The sequence below is a fragment of the Centrocercus urophasianus genome, unplaced genomic scaffold (assembly GCF_019232065.1).
Source record: "Centrocercus urophasianus isolate 14NV4802_14NV808 unplaced genomic scaffold, USGS_Curo_1.0 seq_14, whole genome shotgun sequence".
Taxonomy (NCBI): Eukaryota; Metazoa; Chordata; class Aves; order Galliformes; family Phasianidae; genus Centrocercus; species Centrocercus urophasianus.
In genome coordinates, this window is record NW_024884586.1 from 738,002 (window position 1) to 756,476 (window position 18,475).

Genomic DNA, 18,475 nt, shown 5'->3' on the forward strand with positions numbered 1-18,475 from the left:
CCAACTATAAAGATGACTTAATGCAGTGTTGTAAATAGGCTCCTGAATCTTATTTAATTTTTTCCTGAAGTTAATTGCCAGGCTGAGATAGATCTGGGATCTGCTGTTTCTTACTGTTTCCAAAAACTAATCTCCACAGCCATTCTTCTAAAAGAGGCGAAAGAGTAATGTCAGAAAAAACAAAGAATCTTACACTTTAAGTACTAACAACAACTGCAGTATTTCCTTACCACACTGTACCTTGCTCTTCTGTTAAGCTTATTAATGCACACAGTTCAAATTGATATAGCAGTCAAATCTAAACGGAGCTTAGACATCACATGTTGTGTGGGAACTGCTGAATCACAGCCTGAACCTCTGATTGATCACCTGAGGCAAGCAATGAGTCAGCCATGGAGCACAGGTCAAGGCAATTCACCTGTGTGACCAGAAGGAGTGGAGCCTAGCTGCACCTCTCCTAGATCCAATTTAAGGGCTGACTAGCACTGAAGATCTCTTCCTGGAGATCGCTCCTTGTGGAGTTTATTGCAAGCCTACAACATCAGTGAGCATTTTCCATTTATTATCTTTCCACAGTGATAATCCTACTTAGCCTAACCTCTGTGCACCTATTGATGGTACACATTTATTCAAGACACTTCAGCTCCAAGACACTTCAACCTGCGGCCAGGAGTTTTTGGCTCAACACCTGTCAGACAATCATTGTTTCAATTACAATCTTTATAGTTTATCTTCCATCAAACACTGCCTTGGAAGAATTAAAAAGCCCACAAAGAACTATCTTCCAGCAATTTTTATTAACGAGCTACGACCAATTCCTGCAGGAAGAAAAATCAGTATTCACAATAACTTAGTAAGAGCAGTTATACTTAATAACCTAAAGAGAAGGACAGCAGAAATACCTGAAGATTCTTCACCCAGCTTCCTTTGGACAAGTGCAAATAATACCACAAGTTATACAAGTTTTATTTAACCCTTTTTAATGAAATAACACTTTTCCCTAACCCACTTCTCAATTTTTTATCTTATGCACACATACTTACTTTCAAAAGCTGGCAAAGCCAAACACATCAGATGAGCTTCAGAAAGTAATTTCTGCAATAAAAGGTTTATTTCCATTCTTCACATTGTATCAACATGCTGGAGATACTGGTGACAAGCTGTGCACCCTGCACTTCAGTTCCAATGCCCCAGTAAATTAACTGTTCATCTTTGTAGCACGTATCAATTGTGGATGATTCAAAGGCTTCCTTTAGAAGATCACAAACAGATGCATGCTTAAGAGCATCAATTAGCAGCCCTAAAGAATTTAAAATAATGCTGTGCCTGGACTAGCTTCACATGTTCTCCTCAGAAGAATCAATGGTCCTTCATACAACGCAGCAAAAGGACACTGACTGTTCTGGCAAAAGCCAGGTCCCTAACATCTCACACAAGGTATCACAGGCACTGTCCGCTTTACCAGAAGGCTAATTACACAATGTTTACATGTTTCCTCTCATCTCCAGAAATAGTCACTGATAAAACAGCAAATCAGAAGTAACTGAACAAGCCAGAAAAGTAGAGAAAAACTAGCAAAATATATTGATCTTTATGTGTACGCACAAGCAAATGGAGGCTGAGCCATATACACATTTACACACTTCAGAAACTTTTCAAATTATTGTACGTTTGCAAATTAATATTTTATGTTCATAATTCAACCAACACACCCAAGTAATATTTTTGAAGAAACAAGACTACTTGAATCTGCTGTGCGTATACTTGCACTATATCATATTCTGTCAAAGTCTATTTGCAGTGAATGCAAATAAAAGATAAATAATCCAGGGGATGGAACAACAGAAGCCACGTGCACCACATATGTTGTTAGAGAAGTCTTATAAACCCAACAATTAAAAGACAGCATATTACATATAACTGGAAAAAAAAAAAAAAAGTAATTTTCCAGTATATGCATTTCACATTAAAAGAGGAAAAAAGTTACCTCAAGGGTGGGTGACTGTGTGCATAGGAACTCGTATCACCGCTTCCCCGGTGAAGCAATTCCTGTTCTTAGAACTTGCTACCCAAGGATGCTGAGGCACTGAGTAGGCAAAGCATGATGTAAAGGAAGCCAACTGCAGTCTAGTTCGTAGGACATTCCTGAAGCCCCACAGAACTCAAAGACCATGAAATGAATTTGAATACCAGCTAACAGAAAAAAAAGTATGCAGCAAGGCTGTCTTAAATCAAGAGAACTATAGTTGTCAAAGAGCCTGTATTTGAGGATAAGTGATTTAATTAAATGCAGTGAAGCAGCAGCAGCAAACAACCTGGAAGCAACTGTTTACAAGTAAGCATGAAAGGGAGCACAGATTAGGTAGAAAAGATGAAGAGACATATCAATAAGGAGTTCACTGTGGGTCAGTTCAAACAAGCTGCTATTCAGAGCAACAGCTCAGCCTTTTCTGTTCTAAGAAATTGAATTATTTCCTGCTTCTGTCTTACCTGAAAGCCTGCATTCCATCTCCAGACTAACTTCCTAGGGAACCTTACGAAACACCAATAATGAAGGGAAAGCTTCTTAAAGAATGATCATGAAGATATAGCAAATAACCCTGACAATCACATCAAAAGAATGGAAGGCAAACTAGGCAGGAAAATTAGCAACAGGTGATTTCACTTTGAATTGGCAGCCCGTTCTTTCACCATGGTTTAAGGCCCAGATGGGCTTCTTGTTCTTCATCAAGGCCCCAAGCAGTTAATTATGTAAAATACCTGTGTCTTTTGCAACAACACATGCTGACTCTCTGTTCTAAACACTCCCACCTGGGTTTCTACAGTGATTCATCACAAACAGGAGAATACCAATGCTTGCATAAGCAGGAAGAAGAATTAAGATGACCCGAAAGCAGATTTTGTGCTTAAATGCAGTCAACATTCTTCGAGATGCAAATCATCACCTTATGTTTTATAACTTCTGTGAAAAAAAAATCCAGAAAATGTGATAACAAAATCTCCAGATTTTGAAACAGTATTACTTTAAGTATGCAGGTGACACTGACTTTTGTTTTTAGCCTGGTTATTCTGGATAGGCTTTTTGTTCTGCTCCCCACATCAAGTGCCTCAAGAGACAGAGATTTCAGGCAAGCCACTGCATATCCATCTTATCCTAAGAGATGCCTGACATTAAAAAGTCAATTACTAAAACTTCATGCCAAGCACCTGTGAAATGAGTGAAGAGAGCATCTGCTTTCCAGATTCCCCATTCAGTTTATATGCCAGTTAAACTGATCACTGCTGACACAGAGGGTAATAACTCTTGGCATTTCAACAAGTCAAGTGAAACACAAAGTCCAAGTTCCCAAGAGAATGATTAAAATAATAGGATTACATATAGTTCTGAAAGCAGACAAAACCATTGAGAAAAACTGACTCCCCCAGTACTTATTTCCTCTCTCTGCAGTCGAATATTGGAGAGTAAGATAAAAGCAGTATCACTGAAGAAAAATGGAGTGTTCTACTTCTCTCTAATCAGAGATTTAATATTGTTACTATTATAAACAAATCACAGAATATTACTGGAGAACAAAATTCAGCAACCTAATATTCTGTCTACTTTCAAGTCCTTTCACACTCTTCGAAGAGATGTATAGGCACTAAATACACATTGGCTCTAAAATGCAGAAGCCATATGAAACACAGAAAACAGCACAGTGGCAGCTAATTCACCCACAAACTGACTTACTAGTCCTTAAGTGCCATAGATTCCTATTAAAAATGAATAGGCTTGGTTTTAAATTAGAGTCACAAAGAGTGAAAGCTACCTTGCGTGTTTTTCTTTCCAAATCAAATATTTAACAGAGGAAAACCACAGGTGTCACTGACAAGGAAATATTAGTTGTGGCTTAGAACCACATACATGGATTGAAAAGATGCAGGACCTGTCCTGCCACATGACCTTATAAGTACATAACTCAAGTGATCACTGTAGTCACACAGGAATTAGAAATCTGCCATTTGTTTCCAATAAACAGAATTTAACATTCTTTAAGAAACAAAAGTGGCCCATCCATTTCCCTAGTACATTCAGTGCTTGGCATTAATAAAGCATACAATCTTTTAATCTCAGTAGGCTTAGCACTATAGCGACGGTCAGATAAATGAGTAGGTAGCAAGAACAGAGGAACTGATGGCAGAGCCTGAGTGGGGGAGGAAATAAAGGAGCCCAGAAGAAGTGCCCGCTCAGCATAGGGAGAGTAAGCCTAAGATCCAAACACAAGAGCAGCCTTCTGGATTGTCATTTTTGCAACATGATACAGAGGAGAAAGGCGCTACCTAGTGTTAAATAGTTGATTACAGACAAGAGCCTGGCAAGCAAATAAACAGAATGCAGTGGAAAATCTTTAAGTCCTCCATCATAGCTTCCGAAAAGAGATCTACCTGATGTCACATTATCAGTGAGCATTAGCTTATGTTGTTAATTCAGTTTACTCAATGAAAGCTCATCCAATTCAATAGGTTTGGGCTTCTTGTGCCTAAATTAGTCTTGAATTCTTTTCCCAGTTACTAGGCATAACATTCTGAAAAATATTTATTTTATACAACTAAAAGTAGATCTGATCAAAACTGGGAGAGCCTGGATCAAACAGAAAAGGTGAAATGAATTTGAAAGTTAATTGGAAAACAAAATCAAACAAATCCTTTTAAGTGAAAACTTCAGATAACTGTGTAATTATATGCAACTATTAAGTGTACTACAATTTAAGAGTTACATGCATTTAACAAAATACCTTGAAGGAACACGAAGCAAGGAAGTGAACTGCAAGGCAATGCTCATTCTTCCTGCAGAGGACATACAGTAGCTACCAAGCTGTCTTGTTCTAGCCTGGGCAATTTGTTCAAAATTAGTGCAAGAGCTTATTTGAAAGCCTATTTGAAAACATCCTGTGTGGGAGTGATAATATGAATCTGAAGGACATCTGCTGCCCTTTATATCACGTAAATAACTTGCAAGATTTCTATCCTGTAAACTGGAAAATCTCACCTTCCAGACTCTGCAGATTCTCATACACCATCACTCTAAACAAGAATCTCATTAACTGCTGCCCCTGCCCAGTTCAAGACTGAATCTTTAAGCTGGAATGAGCACTGTCCTAGGAAAGTACATTAAGTTTGTCATCAGGTACCACTCCAGTCACAATTAATTTCTGCTGTCTGATTTATCTGCTTGGACAGTAAGCATAACATATAACGCAAATCACGCATCACATGACAATGCAGTGTCAATACAGCCACAGTGTCACATTCCTGTTAAAGTAAGAACAAATTCTGACAGCACTAAGCTCTCTCCCATCACTTAACTATTTCATTTTCACACCCTACAGTATGACTGCTTTTGAGAAATCCTTATTTATTTTAAGCATGTGCCTTACGATGCTGAATCACACTAAGAAAACACCTATAAAGGATAATAAAGGAAATCACGCCTGCTCACTTCAGACTGCTGAATGTCATCCAAGTTAGGTGTCTAAACCTGAAGCTATTTATGTCTCCAGTTCTGAGATCACTTCATCAGGAAACAAAAAACAGTTGAGATACAGTTTCATATGGATAAAATTTTTCAGGCACATGAAACTGTCTCGAATCTGAATTAAGACAGACATGATCCTTAAAGCTAGTAGTGGCTAAGCATTAAATAATTTGCACTGAAATGAACTAGTAAAACAGATGTTTCTTGACAAATACACGAACATAACTGTTTTCTGACCCTCCTAGGGTCTACAATACAGATAAGATCATCCCCTATGTCCTCCTGTATGCCCTAACTTACGAGGCAGAAACAACTTAAGATTTATTCCTCTCTTCTGTGCATGGTGAATTTTCATCAAGGAACAGTTTTAATGTCTTATTTCCTCAAAGAATCATTTGTAAAGTTGATAATGCTTCAATAATAAAAGGCCATGCTTTTCCCCCCCCCCACTTGTCCACACAGAAACAAGAGGCCTTGCTTCTACCTGAGGATATTAGTTTTTCCTAAGCTAGAATAACTAGAAAATTACCACCCTGAAAGAAATAATTCTGTTAGAATGAAATAAAGGGCTTCTGATAATAAACATTACTCTTGCAGCTAACGGATATAACTGATGTAAGAACACATGCATGCACACACACTTTAAAATTTTCATTACCATCATTATCCCATATTCCAGAGACGCCAAATGCATAATTAGTGGTTATCTCAGTGAGTCATATTCGTTAAAGTAGCCTTTAACTTACAATCAACTCCAGACAGAAAGGTGGACAAAGTTATCTGAAGCAACTCAGGAGGTTAAAAAAACAAACAATTTAGGTAATGCACGAAGTTAATGCTACCTTCCCCTGACTGACCACCAAATCAAAATGCTGCAACAGCTATGATTGCTTAGAATTCCTTGAAATATTAATCCACGTGCCAGCTACTGCCAATCCAAAGTGCCCTTTTAAGCTATGTGAAAAAGAAGCCATCTAAATAAACACATAACTGATATTACAAATTAAAAAAAGCTAAGAGAAAGCTATTTGAAGTTTAAAATAAAGTTTCTATGACCAAACACCATGCATTTTGATATCAGCTCACCAAAGTTTAAGCTGACATTTGTTTCTGTGTTTTTTATTGTTGTTTCGTTTGGCTTTTTTACTAAAAATGAAGTCTGTCACTAACTTGATTTTCAAAGACTCATCAGGGAAAAAAAAATGTTCATGAGTATAAAAACTAGAATTCACGCTATTCAGTTATTTTCCACAAATTACACTAAAAACATGCAGAAATATAACAAAAACTTAGAGGGCAAAAATACAATCAACACAACACTTTTCAGCGATTTGTTTATTTTTTGGTTTACAAACAAAGGCACCCAATATTTCTGTTTGTCTTATAAAAGCTCACAGATTTAGCATTTGTTTCTGAACATCTGTTCCTACAGCAGAAAAACATTACAGGAAAATATAATTTTTCCTGGTCCCAAATTTTAATACCTGTAACTGTTAAGTGATCATGTTGTTTCAATTGCTCTTCTTACTTAACCAATTGGAATACCTCCTGTTATTTGCTATTCAGTACAGCGAATCCAGCTTCCTGTATCAAAACAAAGTTCCAGTCTATTTCTGACCAACATTTATTACGTGCAAACATTGAAGAACTGCAATAGAACAGGGTCCTGATATGGAAAGAAAACAGTACGTTCAACTAGAATTTCACAGACTGACCACAGGAAGCAACATAAGTAACGTAATAAATGTGACACTAAATCTATCATCAATTAAATAGGATGACTGATGAGTTTAAGATACCAATAGTCAACAGATAACCATGGACTCCAAAGAGAAAAAAATCTGAGTTTCTAAACTGTTAAATGCTTAAAGAGTAGAGGTGAAGTGTCCTTTCCTCCAGTTATGTATTCAAGAGTAGATTCCTAAGCAGCTATGAACCAGAAATAATCAATTCATTGGCTTCATAGTTTGCATTATTAAGAGATCAACGTTAAAGGTATCACATGTAGTAATGACTATGAAAAACAAATTTTTTAATTGAGCTGTTGCACAGAAATTATTTTTGGACAATGATGTACTTGTCTTTTTTGCAAACTTCAGTCACATGCCAACATGAGATGAGGACATCATTGGATTGTAGGCACCTCTGAAAAAGTCTACAGTGCAGGAACGCTTAAGCATACTTTCAGGTCTAGTAAGGTACTTGGAGAGGTAACTAAAAATGTAATACACCTAATGCATTTGTTAAAGTGTAACATCCTCAGTCATAGAAGCCATAATTTATTTTCAGCCACAGCCAGAGGTCTCTCACACAAGGTGTGGTCCTAGACCATTTAGGCTTTTCATCACAAGCTGTGTGTGTGTGTGTGTGTGTGTGTGTGTGTGTGTGCATATACACATACACAGATCATTTTAAAAAGGAATTACAGCTTAACTACTTACTACAGAATACTTAGCTTCAACAAGGAAGCCATTGTCTTTTCAAAATGAGATATACACCTGCATGAAAGGTGTTCTCCTTAAAGTAAGGAGTTTCCACAAGAATAGCAAAATAAGTTCTTTACATACTTAATTCAAATAGGACAACTACCAAGGGCAAGTATAATTTAGCTCTTGTGTAATTAAGTCATTATTTGTTTTTTTCAAGCAGATTCAAGAACATATTAACATACAGTATAAACTGATTTTAATGAAAAACACTGGGCAAGGGTGCTGGTCAGTGCATCAATAAGAGGAAAATGACTGTTCTTAAGTAGAGTTCTATGTAACAAAAATTTCAAGGGACCTTTACTTATTGCCTTTAACAGGAATTCAGTCTTTTCTTACAATTTGCTATTTTGATGAGTTTTACCTACCAGAATGAATTAAACGCAGCAAAACACTTCATATTCAAACCTAATAATTTAAACTAAATCATAGAAGAACTGTTAAGATATTTCCATTCTGAAGCACGATGCTTCTTGTTCTGCTTGCCCAGCAAAACAAAGGTTTTATTGGGGCAAAAATGAGAAAGAGTGCTTAGGCAATGGTGTTATGCATGCATGGAATTTTTCATCGCTTAATTTCAAGAATTATTCATTCATGAAGTACTCACTAACACCATGCAGAAATTTACGAACAGGTATATCTCAACAAAACCCTACAGTTTGTCCAACTACAGTTACCAGTACTATGAATAACTATCAAGCATAATAAACTCCTCTCAAATACATTTACGTTTTGGAGTCAGAACTGTAACAATCAAGTGCTGGCTCTGTGTTACCAACAGAAAAAAAAAAAAAAAGGATGGTGAATGATCACTTTTTCCCCCCTCAGGGCTATATTCCTTTTATCTATTCAATGATAGGATCAATTCTGCTTTCAGAAAAGCAAATTGGTCATGTTGACATAAACTCAAGTAGGATGGGGTCAATTTTGAGCATGAAACTGAATCACACCTAAAACCAGATCACAAAAAAGGCCTTTCTGTAACAAAGGGAGGGGACTTTCTCGTAAAGACAAGTAGTCATCATTACAATCTTACTTTGAGAAGACAAGAAGTGGCAAAAATAGTTTTTCCAGGAGATCCACCAGCATTTATGCACTGTGGCGACTGTAAAACCCTTTGCAATTTAGCAGGATTTCAAATAAATAGGTCTACAGTAACTAGCAAATCTTGTATCAATATTCACCTTTCTCAATGTGGAATAAAAATAAAATTATGTTAAGGCAGATTTCAATCAAAAATGTCCCGAACTGCACAGTTACGTTGGTCAGTGGTCTAAAATGTTCTGCTCAGGTTAAAAAGTTAAATACTTGCCTAAAGTCAATTCAGCCTGGCACTTGAACATTTTATTTTCTGTTTTCAGGAAGATATATAACTAACTTTACATATACCATACTATGTATTTTGCACTCCAATTTAAAATAATGTTTTTACAAAATGTGAGATGATTACATGTAACAGATTTTGTGTAGTTAGACTGCTGCTATATGCATAGATGCCCTAATGCTAAATTCTTGTTCTTCAGTATCTCATAGTACTGGAGGCTCTGAAGTAGGAGAGGAACTTGTAGCACAGACTAACCACAAAGTACCAGATATTTCTTGCCATTTGTGATCTTGCAATAAAGATGCGCCAAATCAGGATCACCAGAATTGTATTGAATCCATAGCGTATATTCCTCAACCTAAGAAGGAAAAAAAAAAGAAAATGTAAAAGCCAAGATAGAGCGGCCTACAGGGAAAAAAAAAACATTTATCTACTCATCTCAAGACACACTATTCCAGTCATATTAAATTAGTGTCTGAAGCTAGTCAGTTGAGGACCAAGCAGACTTTTTCACAGTTTACTGTTCAAAGAGAAACACATGAAAATTAAAATGTCAGTCCTGTAGTTAAATAAATATACATCTGCTTCATAGTTGATGAATAAAACCTCCTAGTGTCAAGGTCACACATACTAACTTACATAAAAGTGGTTGCCATAAATTCAAAACCAGTCTATTTAACACTATCATCTTCACTCCTCCGTGTATTTAAAACTGAGCAAGCAGAGACATGAGAAAATTTCTCATGAAATACAGTCCACGATGTCCACTGCAACATTAGACTTCTTCTCAGGTAAGGATATTTAAAAATTAGGGAAACATAATATTTAGGGCATACTGCATATTTAGGGCAATTGGGAATTTTTGCTATTGTCTCATGAGTAAATATAGAAACTCCATAATAAACCAGAATTTGCACAAATTGCTTAGACAAAGGAGAGACCTCTCTGATTCAGCAGACCATGCCAATTTGTATTTTTTAGGCAACCCTACGAAAATACTCACTTACATAGCTGTACAGGCATACTAGATCTTATGCCCAGGCCTTACTCTACATAGCTTAATTATGCAAATATAGTCTGCTTCCATATTACACAAATTAAAAAAAGACCACTTCTATATTTAAGAAAGTATTCTGCTCAGTTTCCTAGAGAAGCCAGTTTCCTTAGGTTCCTGTGTCTTGTCAGTATTGAAAATAGTCTTCTCAACTTCAGATTAGCTAGAGTTTAGTGTTAAATGGTAACAAAAGAGACAAATACAATACCTTGGACTAAAGATATGCTGGAGTCTAACCCTCAGGCAACATAATCCTTCTCTAAACAGAATTGAGATGATCAGATGGCATTCCAAGACTATTTTCTCATGTTATTTTGGTATAAGCCTTCGTACAAAGAATAACTCCAGCACATTTCTGAATGGCATTTAAATCCAAAATTCCCATAAGCTGCCTACAAATGTGACATTCACACTTACAACATACCTGAACTAAAGTGACTATTTATCAAAACCAGATTAGCACATTGCTATGCCACATGTGGCCTTTACAGCCATCTCTTAGGATAGCGCAGGCAAGTTTGGCCAAAATTCTCAACACTGAAATCATTCATGTCAATTTCTTCAGAAGACCATCTAGAAGAAAAAAGTCTGTATATGCCAGTAAAGATCTAAACAGTAACAATGCACCCTAAGTGGAGGAGCTAACAAACACCTAAGAGGCTAAGAGAAGCCATCTTGAAGGAACACCGAAGTTTCCTGCCCTGTACTGGGGTCCATACATGCCTTTGTCCGTTTCCAAAGTAAACCACGATTGTTGTATTAAACCTCTGCGATTGCACAAGCCATTCTGATCTTGTTTAACAGTCTACTTTTTTTTAGGCCTTCCAAAATGGACCCTTATTAAAAACCAGAGGTATAGATTACACAGTATATACTAGCAATTGGAACTATAGCCATGATCCCAGACATACTGAAATTACTAGTAGTGAGAATAATACAAGACCAACAAAAGAATGAAGAAAACTATAGACTGCTTCAATCACACTAGGACAGAACTAACCCAGCAGACCTATATAGAAGCTGTAACAGCTAAGTCACAAAACTGAAAAGCAAAACTTGATGTGGACAGGAGAAATGCAGGAAAACAGAATAAAACCATAAAAACGAATACATACTTATTTAAGTGTTTCCTAGCAGCAGGGAGGCCAGACATTTCTTCATTCAACACATATTTCTTTGTTCCCATGCAGTAGTTTTCCATGTATTCTGCCCAATGTAGTTGTCGAACATCAAAATTAAAAGTCTGCATAAAACAAAAGCTTTCACTGTTAATTGCCTTAAAAAAAAAAAATAAAATAAAATGCTATTTTTGATAAAAATTTAAAGAACAAAGATGACCAGAGGGCTGGAGCACTACCCCTTTGAAGACAGGCTGAGGAAGCTGAGCTTGCTCAGCTTGGAGAAGAGAAGGCTGCTGGGTGACCTCACTGCAACCACCCAGTACCTAAAAGAAGCCTACAAACAGGAGAGGAGTCAACTCTTTACAAGGGTAGACAAAAGCAGGACAAGGGGAAATGGTTTTAAGTTAAGGGAGGGGAGATTTAGGTTGGGTGTCAGGGGGAAGTTCTTTCCTATGAGAGTGGTGAGGTGCTGGAACAGCTGCCCAGAGAGGCAGGGGATGCTGTGTCTCCGGGGGCATTCAAGGCCCTATGCAGCCTGGTCTAGTGATAAATGTGGAGGTTGGAGGCCCTGCATGCGGCAGGGCAGTTGGAACTTGATGATCCTTGAGATCCCTTCCAACCCAAGCCATTCTGTGATTCTATGATCAGTTGACTTCCTTGCAAATAAATTCAAATTTTCTTCTCCTTAACTGTAAGAATGATATAGAGTTAGATCCTGTTTGCAACTCAACTACCAGCTTCCCATACAATCTCTTGAACTTCCATCACATCATGTCTTTTCCTCATCAGTAATGTTCTTCCCTCAGTTTCAAAGTGCACTGCTATTCCATCTGTCCATACAGAATCCCACTCTATTTTCTATTAGATGTTTCTTTTTCAGCCAGGAAATAATTCTTATATGCTGTAGAATAAGAACACTCTGTTCACTGATAAATGCAGTTTTTAACCGTTCTTGAAGTTGTACAGCTGTGTTTTACAAACAACCACATGAACATTTACAGAAGTTATTGTGGAACATTCACAACTCAAGTTTCTCAATGGTATCTATGTCATCTCAAAAGATTCCACAATAGCCAGGTAATTTCTAATAAAGACAATAAGCTCACAGATTCTGAACCAAAATACTCAAAACAGTGCTCCATAAGAAGCTGCCTAGTAGGCCTGTCTTGTGAAATTGTGAACTAACATGACTGCTTGCTTATAGCTTCTGAAAGTTCTACTGCCTTCCCTGACAAATCCCTTCCAGTTCGTAAGCTCATGCTATAGGCACTCACTGTAATGAATTTCTTTAATGTAGTGAAAGATCAGAAAGAGTTCAAGCAGTGAGAAGAGCTGAGAAATCTAATGCTAACTACTGTCAATACTGTATTGACTATGGTTTGAAAAATGTGACACATGGCAAAATTACACCAAACAGGCCAAGTCAGAAATCAACTACAGCTTATGCTATAAAAGCATAGTTAGAGACCCAGTGGAACTATGTACGCACTGTTATTAAGCATAAAAACTCCACCTTGAAAAAACTAACCTTCAAAACCCAGAAGGGCAGAAGGGCTAGACTGCAAGAACAGTAAGACAGCTCTTACGAGAAATTTCATTCACACTTACTCAGACCCTCTGGCTCAACAACAGTTTTTCCTTCTTCCTTAACCACCTTCTCTGTATCCCTTCTGCTGGTACATCTACCCCTCTGCATGGAGCAATTTCAGTCAGACAGCAAATGAAAGGATTTAAATATGCAGCTGTCTTGCTGAGGTATGAAAGATGTACGCAGTTGTTACTGGTTTGAAAACCACAAAGCAAAGAAGTCCAACAAAACCTACTCCTATTCCTCAGAAGAGACAGTGCTAATAAAACAAAGCATTGTTTTATTCATGGTGTATTCAAGCCTAACAGCTCAATCACTTGGTTGATACAGAGAGCAAGACCTGAGTACAAGATCAAGTCACCCTAAAAGTCTTTTCTATCATGTCTTCTGCCACAGGTCCTGCCCTTTGTAATCTCTTATGACATTGCTGATTCAGCTTATAAGAAATAAACACACAGACAACCTAATACATCCAAAAAGACGTGGCAGGAATCTCCAGAATCAATTCAGCACCATGCTCTATTCTGCATTACAGTAAGAGGTATTTCCAATTCAGTTTATCTTAAACCAGTACACCTGCATTTCAGTTTCAGTTTCCCCATTCACATCACACAGCTACTTGCCTTTTTGTCTTCAGGGCTTAGTTGATTCATTAGCATAGTCATATTTTCAGTATTCCAGATCCAAGAATTGCTTGTAAAGTATTCTAAGAATACCATTGCCTTATGCAGACGTGTTATTGTTTTCATCATCCTACAGTCCAAGGAATGGAATGCACAGGTTACAGCAATAAACATGAGTTCAAACAAGAAAAACAAACCAGAAGATAGTAAGTTTCATTACTCTCTAACTCCATTCCCCTACATTAAAGTATCTAAAAAAAACCCCATAATATAATATTTAATGCTTTTCACTTCAGCATAAATTAACAATTAACTTGATGAAAGTATTTAAAACCAAGTTGCACAGTGCAGAGCACGTTTCATATAACAAGGGAGAAAGCTTCCCTAGTCCTCTGGCACACTATGCAAGTCTTCAAACCAGTTTCGTTATTATCAATAACAAAATACAAGATCAATGATTAGAATAAACAGAAATTCAGCTTTTCCCCTTAACCCCTACAGCTTCCACAGCAACGGGAAAGACCACAGCAGATCCTGCTACTTAGGCGATCAGTTCCAGGTTACTTCAAAATATGCAGAAATACCTTCCATTATGCTTCATTATGCAGACTGCAATTCTGCAAGAATATAACTCACAGTACAGAGAAACAATGCTATAAGAATCAATTTGGGCAAGTTTCCCTTTAATCAGAGTATATGAAGTAAACCCAAAAAGTGAGCTATTTAGTCTCATGTGAAAGAATTTTCCTGCTGTAAATGCAGGAATTTTGCAAGCGTTACAGTGCTAGAGATGGTCACTTAATTTTAGTATGTAGTTAGTACTCACATATCCAAATGCTACTACATTTTTGCTTTGGGGACTTGAGGTATTTCCATTTGACAGAACTGCTTCCTTATAGCAGGACACACTGTTCATTTTAAGCAGATATAAAAAGTGGTGTGTGGAAAAAGCTAAGAAAGCAGAACAACCCAGCAATAACAGGAAATGGCTTTCTGAAGCTAAGCTTTGTTCAAAAGAATTCACAGCAGCAATAAGTCACCTCTTTTTCCCTGAAAGTCACCTAAGTGCATTCATACTTCTAGGACAGATACAGCACATTCTCAGAAAGTCACCTGACCAACATATTTTGCATTGCACGACTAACATTAACAGCCAGTATCTCACTCCTAAGTGAATATTAATACTGCCTCTTTTTTGATTTTAATGGACTAATAAAAATGATAGAGATGACTGAAAACGCAGAGCATATCTGATGTACAAAAAGTACAAACACTTCCCCAATATGATTTGTGTTCCTGCAAAATGCTAAACAGTGTAACTGAAAATTTGAGCAGATAAATGTAAATTTGAAGTTTGGTGCAGGCCAAACATTGTTTTTATCTCTTTTTCTAAGACACAGAATGTTATTCTATCTGCTTATGTGTATGTTATAATGCATAGCGAAGCTAACTAAATAAAAATACATACAGCTCAGGTAGCCAAAGAAGATTCTTTTACCTCATCTGCAGACTTGCTCGCTCTCTCTCTCTCTCTCTCTCTCTCTCTCTCACATTGAATTTAGTGACTGACCACAGAATCAGCTGATGATTCATATAATCAGTGGAGACTGTTCCTTTTCTTTGTAGGGTTAGTTTCTTGTTACATCAGCCAAAATAAATGTCTCTATGTTCTCTGAATTGCTAGACCTCACAAGAGGGAAGTGGCAGGAGCTTGCAGCTAAGGGATGGCAGAAGACCAACCTCCTCAGCAACAGCTTATTAACTCGCACTAAATCAACAAGAAACTACTTTAAAAAAAAGAAAAAAAAAGGAACCTCTTACATTCAAACATGTCAGTAAAGCAAGTAATTTAGTGGATGCCTGAATAGTTCTAGCAGACTAGGCCTTTTGGTAAAGGTATTTTAAAACTTGAACAGCACCATATTTCTCCTGCAAATAGGAATATACAGATAACTGAAAGAAGAATATGTAAAATATTTAATGGAACTTTCAAAAATACAGTTCATAGGTTGTTCCGCAGACAGCAATTAGCTACAGTTCTTTGATATAAAAAATATAACCAGTCAGGGCAGCAAACACTGTATCACATCCTCTTTACAAACTGAAGACAGAAAAACCAGACCTGCTGATAACATGGAACTGAATACTAAGAGCAGTCAGCAAGTCAGTATAGCAACACATAAGGCATTCACTGTACAAGCCAGAGTTTTGCCTTCAGCCAGTCTCTAATGTCCTTTGAACAAGATACATACAAAATACAACCGGTTTAGAAATCACGTTAAGAATTAAAAGATGGAAACAACACTTACACAAATCAAGCATTTACAATTCTAGGAGGCATGTTTCTACACCAGAAAATAAAAAGTAGCCTGGCTTAAGGCTTCAACTGCATTTTGAACAAGTCTTAAATACAACCTACTGACTTAAGTCTAAAAAGTTCTGAACTCAGATACAGATTGATCCTTCAATAGATGTACGTGCTGTCAATATTCAAAGCTCAGCACAAGGTATTAGAGATGAAGAAAATTAAGATTTCTCTGAGCTACACTAAGCAAGCTTCCCCGTTTGTCAAATGAAACAGGTTGTCATTTATCTTTAAGCTTTGATGTTTAAGACTAACTGGAATTCTTTCCTAGCAGCTCTCATTCCTGAAAGCGCACAATTTTTCTTCAAAGTCTTCCCAAGAGGCAGTGACTACGTCGAGGGTGGTTTATGTTAATCTTAGTAAGCTTTAATTAAAATTCTCTTTACACCTCCCCAAATTCATCAGCTCCACTTTCTCTTCAGCCATCTAAGTAGCAACAGAAAATGAACTGCTGGAAAAAAATCCCTCAATTACAGCTTTAATATTGCTGTATTCTTCCAGACTAATCGGAAGGATCTTTGAGTGCCTATTTTCAAGTGCTTAAATATTTCAAACATACTGAGCTTTTTATAATAAGGTTCTGCTGTTACAAGTGCTATGCAATGTTACAAAATTGGAAGCATCTACTACGCCTTATATTAAAGTTTATTAGTCGACAAATAAGCTGTGCTATGCAACTAAGTACACACAGCAAACCACTGACAATGCTATCGAACTTGGACAGTGAAGACTATTACCACTATTTATATAACTACACAATACTATACTACACAAATATACAAAATATAACTAAAAAAAGTCTTCAGCCATCTGAAAGATTAAATCCTCACTATGCCATTCAATCCTTACTGTAGTTTTAACACTCACAAAATTTAGAAGGAACATTACATACATTTTTTTCTTTATTTTCCTCAACTGTTATTAATACAGAACTGTTAAATAGAAGAAGGTTTAACTGGAAGCAAAAGCAATTAAAAAAATCTCCTCTCTCACTAAAAACTTTAACTGCTTCTACAAGTACTGCATAGAAGATGAATTTCATATCACAAAAAGACTTCAAAAAGCCAAGTCTTCAAAAAAAACCTCATAAAACAATCTTTCTGTTTGTTGGTTATTTTTGGAATTTTTAATTATTATTAGCATAATCTGTTAGTTGCAAGTGGTCCTAGGTCTGATCTAGTTCTACCTGCTAACTGTCTCTTATTCAGAAACAGTCAAATATGCTGACAGTATGGCAATAGTGCAGTTCAATCTGTGTTAATTTTGTTATTTAGTTTTTTCTACATCATATGCAATAAACATCTCAGAAGTGTATATAGACAGAGAGAGGGTAGGCTATGTACCATGTGAAGTCAAGCTGGTTATTCAGAAATGCTTGTGCCAATTTTATCACCTTTTTACTATACCAGTCAAATCATTCATGCTAAATCAAGGTGGATAAATGTTGCACTTGAGATTAAGCTAGCCCTTCCTCATTCCGCATTATAGAAGTATTACTTCTTTAAAAGCAGTATAACAAATTCAACAATCTCCAATTGTGTTTCCAAGGCTTAAGAGGTTTCCTAATGCATGTCACCTGGTAATTAAAATCAGAGGTCAATGAGACACAACGACCACAGCAGCAGAAGTACACTCCTTTACCAGTGTTCTCTCCAATGTGCCAGTTAAAACAGGTTTCAAAATACTTACAGCCAAGAAATTAGAAACAAAGCTGGACAAGAATAGAGATCTGGCTCCATTTTGTCTGTTATTCAATAACACAAGAGGCCCATTAGGACTTAAAACCGCATGTCTCCTTTGCATTTAAATAAGTTCCCTTACACTGTCCTAAAACAGGCTCTCATTTAAAAAAAAAGCTTAAAAACAAAAAAAAGAAACACTGTATCATTAAACATATATTCCTTTAAATGTACTGGGTGTCAAACTTTTCAGCTTTTTCTCCAAGCAACTAAATTAAACATTACAGCTTTTTTTTTTTTTTTTTTTTTTTTTTTTTTTAAATTTAGTTGAACTTTTTTTTTCCCCAACAAATTGAAGATCTTGTGCACAGTAGGAAGCCTGCCCACCTACAACTATACTAAACCAACTGCTAGAACTCACTAATACTTCACAGGCAGGAAGATAAATTTTCCACATCATCAACTACACTACTACTGATTAAGGTTCTAAAATGTGTGTTTGGTGTCCAAATAAGAGCTCCAGGAGGAACAAAAAACAAGACTCAATATTTCCAACATTACAAATGTAAAAGCGATCTAAACAACGTGTTAATATTTACTGCCTTGGATCTGAGTTACTATCCCACTGGTTAAACACTGACAACATTCTAGCAGTATTATTTCCTGCTTGTATGATAGCAGGTTGGTTTTTATAGCAGTTATTTTTAGCAAGTGATAAAA

At 36.6% G+C, this 18,475-nt stretch overlaps 1 protein-coding gene across 4 annotated transcripts in view; it reads right to left on the reverse strand.

Annotated features, from left to right (window-relative positions):
• Positions 1-6,835: 6,835 nt before the first annotated feature.
• FAR1 (fatty acyl-CoA reductase 1) overlaps positions 6,836-18,475 on the reverse strand; it is a 33,717-nt gene continuing 22,077 nt past the window's right edge. For all 4 annotated transcript variants that reach the window (XM_042813989.1, XM_042813987.1, XM_042813986.1 and 1 more), the window contains exons 11-13: positions 13,712-13,841; positions 11,495-11,622; positions 6,836-9,683 (exon numbers count right to left, since the gene is read on the reverse strand). In XM_042813989.1, coding sequence (XP_042669923.1) covers positions 9,521-9,683; positions 11,495-11,622; positions 13,712-13,841 — 421 coding nt within the window. In that variant the 3' untranslated portion in view covers positions 6,836-9,520. The remainder of the gene's footprint in view (positions 9,684-11,494; positions 11,623-13,711; positions 13,842-18,475) is intronic.